At 35.3% G+C, this 6,907-nt stretch overlaps 1 protein-coding gene across 3 annotated transcripts in view; it reads right to left on the bottom strand.

Moving 5' to 3' along the window:
* The window catches only part of LOC107594068 (sodium/potassium-transporting ATPase subunit beta-1-interacting protein 3-like), a 72,664-nt gene that overhangs the window by 5,614 nt on the left and 60,143 nt on the right, over window positions 1–6,907 (bottom strand). For 2 of the 3 annotated variants that reach the window (XM_016284012.1, XM_016284021.1), the window contains exon 6: window positions 46–130. The exons of the other annotated variant lie outside the window; for it this stretch is intronic. In XM_016284012.1, coding sequence (XP_016139498.1) covers window positions 46–130 — 85 coding nt within the window. The remainder of the gene's footprint in view (window positions 1–45; window positions 131–6,907) is intronic. 3 annotated transcript variants of the gene reach the window in all.

The following is a 6,907-nucleotide window of genomic DNA, read 5'->3' as shown; positions in this document are numbered from 1 at the left end:
TACACACACACACACACACACACACACACACACACAGGTACTTACTGATGCACTGGCTTTAACAGAAGATGAGATGGTTTCTCATTGACATGGTAGAGTGGGAATGGGTCAAATCCACCAATAAAATCAACTGAAAACCAAACAAAAAATGAAATTAAAGAATGAAAGAAATGAAACAGGATAATGAGCCATGAAGAGAACAAATGAAACATGAAATGATAATCACTAGATGTAAAAACCACTAACAGACATAATGCATGACAGATATATGAATAATGTGAACACTGGAATATCGACTATGACACTTTACATTACACAAATCCGACATAATTATAAACAATGAACAGTGTCTACATGTGAGATGTGATATAATATAGCACATAGACAAATTCCTCTCAGTTTGACTGAAGTTCAAGTACATGAACAAGTTTTTTTCTCTGTATCTGTACAAAGGTCTATTCGATTTTATTTTACTCTCTTTGTGAATATGAATAATGTGAACACTGGAATATCGACTATGACACTTTACATTACACAAATCCGACATAATTATAAACAATGAACAGTGTCTACATGTGAGATGTGATATAATATAGCACATAGACAAATTCCTCTGTTTGACTGAAGTTCAAGTACATGAACAAGTTTTTTTCTCTGTATCTGTACAAAGGTCTATTCGATTTTATTTTACTCTCTTTGTGTCTCACACACACACACACACACACACACACACACACACACACACACACACAGATACAGACAGAGGAATGAATAACAGGTTTCTGAATGAGTGGTTTTTATGATCAGATGTCTGGCCTCATTCAGCCCAGTGTGATAGACTCCACACCGAGAATACAGACACACACTCTCATTCCTAAATAATATACACAGAAAAAAAGAGGGAGACTGTCCCCACGTCCCAATTCCAATACCACCTATTTTAAATATAAATAAGCATCTGAGATTAGAATGAGCCCCAAAGCAAAGTATGCTGACAATAGTGAGCCAAATTTGAATGATAAAAAAACGCCTAGTAAATAAAATAAAATACCAAAATCTTGAATAAAAGCAGCATAAATGTGCCCAAATCGTGTAGGATTTCTGCTAGGAGTTTTGAAATATGCATCAACCCATTGCACGATGAAGTTTGTGAGTTAAAATCTGTGTAAATCAATATTAAATATGTGTTCCGAGTTTGTTACACCACAGAAAAAAATGTGTTATTAACCACCCAGCCAAATTTGAATGATTAAAAAAACGCCTAGTAAATAAAATAAAATACCAAAATCTTGAATAAAAGCAGCATTCTGTAAATAAGTAAATAAGCAGTAAAAATCCTGAACACAAAAATGGTGAAAAACTCCACAATTCAGTGCTACATAGTTCAGTCTTTGTAACTTGTTTTCAGCAATTCATTGCTAACATGTATAATGTGTTTAGAAACAATTCTCTGAATTGCCTACACAGACTGTAAAGAGATAGTTTACTCATAAATTACAATTGTCATCTTTTATTCACCTTTATTCATTCTGATCTCATATCACTTACTTACTTTCTACTTTTTGTGAACACAAATGAGCATTCTTGTCCATACAAAGAAATGTATATTAAAAAATGAAGGTAATGACTTTAGCAAGATGCTAATAAGATTACTCAGTTATCAAAGGCACTTGGAGCACATATTTTAGTGTATACTTGCATAGCAAGTGAATTGGGATATGCTGCAAGTAAACTTTTAGCTGTGGAAGCACAAACAAACCTTTCTGTCAATCCATAAAACCGCATCAGACGGCAATCTCAGGAGCAATTTCACCTCCATGTTTACACACATTAAACGTACAGCAGGCCTGAAAATAGCAGGGCTGGTTTGTTTATCACAAACGACAGGCTTCAAGCTCATAATGTGTCATTAGCGTTTGCAGGATCCGTGGAGCAGTGCTGCTATGTGTGGAATGCTCACAAATTCACACAAACTTCATCAGATCATCACTTACACTCATGTCATTCCAACCCCATAAGACTTTGGTTAATCTCCGAAACACAAATTAAGATGTATATTTTATGAATCCTGAGAGGTTTCTGTACCAAGTCCAGGTAAACAAAACTCAGAAGATCCAAAAAGGTCATAAATATGTCATAATTAAAATCCATGTCTTGTGAAGAGACACAATCATTTATTATGAACAGATTTAATTTAGACTTATTTACATCTAAACCATGACTGACACGCATACATACAGTGAATCACATATGTGACCCTGGAGCACAAAAGCAGTCTTAAGTCGCTGGGGTATATTTGTAGCAATAGCCAAAAATACATTGTATGGGTCAAAATGATAGATTTTTTTTTTATGCCAAAAATCATTAGAATATTAAGTAAAGATCATGTTCCATGAAGATATTTTGTAAATTTCCTGCTGTAAATATATTAAAACTTAATTTTTGATTAGTAATATGCATTGCTAAGAATTCATTTGGACAACTTTAAAGGTGATTTTCTCAATATGTAGATTTTTTTGCACCCTCAGATTCCAGATTTTCAAATAGTTGTATCTCGACCAAATATTGCCCTATCCTAACAAACCATACATCAATGGAAATTTGTTCAGCTTTCAGATGATGCATAAATCTCAATTTCGGAAAAATTTACCCTTATGACTGGTTTTGTGGTCCAGGGTCACATATGGTATACATGAAAGCTCAAATGGATCTTCAAAGTTGTATGGGTTTGGAACAACACTAGGGGTTAGAAACTGATGACAGAAGTTTCATTTTTGGGTGAACTATCCCTTTAAGCAAGTGTTACAGTATGAAACACACACTTCTAGAGCAAACAACCACTCATCTCTGAGATTTTGCTCATCCACATTGTACATGCCACTTTCAGCATCAGCCCAGAACACTTAAAACATTCATTAAAAATTACTTAATAAATATCAACTTCAACACTACCAAAAATTTATAGTAGAATTAAATTAAGCTATGAACATAGTGGCAATGTCATCACGGCTCATTGTTACAGAAGAGGAAATGTCAGTAAAGAGTGATGTATTTTTTTTAAACTTGTGTGATATGATTAACTAGGCCTATATTGACTAAAAGACTTCTTTTCATGTGCAGACCGTTTCTATGGAGGAAAACGTGCAATATAGACAAGTGAATCTGAAGCGAGAGGAGGTGGAGGACTGTAGTACACCTGTTCAGAAGAAGTTACCCACTAGAGCGCAATTCATTTTCAAAAAGAGAGGTGGGTGGAAAGAATAGCAGTCACAATGTTGTGAAAATGCCTCAGCTGAGTGAGAGAAGTTGAGTGCATGTCTCAATGTAAGCAGATCTGAGAGCCCCAGAGAACGCTCTCGCCATATTCAGCTGCCTATATTGTCCAGGAATATTAAATATTTTCATGTTACGTTATGGCCAATAATTGCTAAATGATATTAAAATGTATACTATTTAAACTAGTTTGCATAAAGAGTACTACATTTGAATTTAGGCATCACAAGATTATAATGTACACTATGAAAAATGTAAATTATGTGCTTAAGATTACATTAAAGATTAACAAACTGGGTGGGGGAAAAAACAGCAGATGAGCCAATATCGACCAATAATTAAAAAATATGCAATGCCATTAAAAAATTTGGGAGCAGTAAGATAATGTTTTAGAAAGAAGTATTTTATGTAAAAAAAAAAAAAAAGAATATATATATATATATATATATAGATATATATATATATAATAAAATAAATAATAAAAAATACATACAGCAAAAACTGAAATATTGTGAAATATGATTACAAACTGCTTTCTATTTGAATATATTTTAAAATGTAATTTAGTCTTGTGATGCTAATATTTTCAGCACCATTACTCCAGTCTTCAGTGTCACATGATCCTTCAGAAATCATTCTAATATGCAGATACTGTAGTATATCAGGCAATATTATATAAAAATAGAATTTCGGTCAATAACCGATATAGTACTGAAATATTCACCAATGAACAGAACCTAGTGAACAAACTGTAGTACGTCCATCCCTCACGGCCGTTGTTCATTCACATTCAATTAAATATGGCATCTACTCTGACTTAGGTCCACTGAAAAATATTTTTTTAGGTTAGGGTTAGTCTGAGGTAATTTGAATCATCTTTATATAAGAACAACAGACGTCTATAGTATATAGTATAGTGTATAACAGGAGTCTAAACTGTCAGCTTGGCATTGCATCACAGGTAGAGATCACATAGAGCTCACGCAATAAAACGTCTCGAGCTCACATTAAAAATTCTCTGACTTTATACAGTGTGTGTGTATGTGTGTCTGTCTCTCTGATACCCCTGTCTCTCTCCTCTGCTTTTACCTGTCTCTCCCTGCATAGTGTAAGTCACATACATTTGGGAAGTGCTCAAGCTAACATTCAGCTCTACACTATTTTGACCCACTTTCATAAAAGCAGCTCTTTTTTTTCAGTCTGCATAGGAATCTGCTCAGCACTGATAACCAACCAGACACTCGGGGTCCCATACACATTCTCTCTCTCTCCCGTTCCAGCTCTGATGTGAAGCCAGGTTTGCATTTTTTTTAGTAAAGACAGGTCTGAAAGAGAATCCGGGCTTAGATCAGTACTCAAGAGCCCACACGTCCCTGGAGCTGGTGGTTTGGCCAGTCTGTCCGCTGTGATTAGATTAGATTCACACCGCAGCGAAGTGACTGCTGCTGCTTTTAATGAGCCAGCAATATCAGTAGGACTGCGACTACAAACTAATTATGGATGCAGGTCATTTAAAACAAAGAAAGAGCCAGAGAGATGAGAAGGAAGGGCGGACAAGGCAGAAGAAGGACCCATGGATAAAAATGAAGCCTGACACATTATTATTCAAATCACCTGTAGAGAGAGAGAGAGAGTGAGAGAGCCAGACAGAGAGGGGGAAACTTCAGAGGCGAGGAAGAGCAGTGGAGAAATTAAATCCTCCACTTCAAATGAGCGTGTAAATGAACCACACACAGCTTTGCATGATAGAAAATAGACCCACTGGGCTGCTTACACACACACATATCTGTGCGTCCAACGGCAATGTAGCACGTGGAAAGGAAAAAGTGCTTTAGCCTACAAATTCAAACTTACCCACAACCACAAGTCAACAATCATCTCCTTAATACCTAAAATACATATTTCCGGGGGAGCACAGTATCTGAGGTGAAGTTGGCTCTTTAACAGAATGTAATAGAGGTCCATGAAAGACCATATGAAATGGTTTGATGGGCAGTTTTTTGAAACATTACATATTTTTTCTATACCCAAAAGTCTGCAATTTACATCACAGATCTGCAAAACCACACGTCATGGTAATTGAACATTTTAATACAGCTCAGTCTAGTTCGTTTGAGTGTAAAGTTGCTATTCAACATGCTAAATAATGCGACAAAAAAGCAACGTTTTGTCATGCTACATGCTAATGGTTAGAAAACGTAGCCCAATAATCAACCTAATATTTCAACATTAAAGCATGTATTTTTCTGTAAATGTGAGATACTTAATTCATTTGCCACTATAGGTAATTAACTAGAAAAATGATAAAGTGCAGTAAACGGTAAAAATATTTGCACTACAAACCAGTGTGTTTAGGATTACGATAATACATTAAATATAAAAAAATACCAGTCTGCAAAATCAAGCAGCATAACAAACTATTTTTGTACAGCTATAATTTGGAAACTTGTACACTTGTACACAAGTTAAAAATGGCTGCACCCACACTTATGTTAAAAATAAGGTGGATAAATCTACTGCTGTATGAATCTCTCTCATATGAAGGTGGACAAATCTACTGTTATGCTAAGTACTGAAAATGTAGCTAAATTTCCAAATTTTCATTAGCACAACTATGATTTGCTACTTGCTATTGCTGATCAGTTGAAGGGTGCTGTCATTCTAGAAAGCATTTAATTGGACAAAAATTAGACCGTGTCTGTATATATCTTCAGTTCAGAAGAGAAAGATTGCAATTTTTCAAATGCTTCAGTGTGCTAAAAGTTTATTTTGCGAACTTTTAGAAGTGAACTAGCACACAGATATACTTAAAACTAACAGGCATGAAAGCCACCAAACGGACATTTTGATTTCATGCACTCTTTAAATCTCCTGGGCTATAAAGCAACCTCGAAGTAATAAAACTTTCCTTGGCGTACTTATAATCACTTTGATGTTGGTAAATTTGTACAGAGCATACATATACTGTAGAGCTGAGCACATGTACACTATAAAATACACCTGAGCACATGTACAATATAAAATACAAACAGACAGAGCGCCTGTTCTCCGTGACTGATGATGCTCAAAGGTCATCAGAAAACAAAAGTAAACAAGAATACAAAGTAAAGGATAAAAGATAAAAGCTGACCAATTCTCTGCAATCTAATCCTTCCTATCCATGAGGTACAGTCCACCAGGGAACGTTCAGAGCGGGTAAATGAAAGAACAGTATTACCTACTTTTTTGAAAGAGGGGAAAACATTAGCAGTCAGCAGAGGGATTCTATGTTTGACCCATACAAACATGGCAGTGGCTTATCTCATCCCCTGGGCTTCACTCTGGTCCTCTCCCACTTAGTGAGGCTGTTGAAGTCTATTTTGCTGGGAGCAAATAATTGCTGTGTATATGCACTGTGAACAATATTTTTAAACTGAAGTGAATTCCTACAGACCTATGAAAATAATATTAATAATAAACGTTATTTTCTATAGCGCCTTTAAAAAGTAGCATCTCAAAGCGCTTCATAAGAATAAGATTAAATAAAACATACAATTATACAAAAAATGCATTAAAAGGGTCATATGATGCGATTTCAAGTTTCCCTTTCTCTTTGGAGTGTTACAAGCTGTTCGTGCATAGATAAGATCCCTGA

The sequence above is a fragment of the Sinocyclocheilus grahami genome, unplaced genomic scaffold (assembly GCF_001515645.1).
Source record: "Sinocyclocheilus grahami isolate Dianchi unplaced genomic scaffold, SAMN03320097.WGS_v1.1 scaffold10.1, whole genome shotgun sequence".
Lineage (NCBI taxonomy): Eukaryota > Metazoa > Chordata > Actinopteri > Cypriniformes > Cyprinidae > Sinocyclocheilus > Sinocyclocheilus grahami.
Note: the sequence above shows the minus strand (reverse complement) of the source record. Positions and strands in the feature narration are given on the sequence as shown.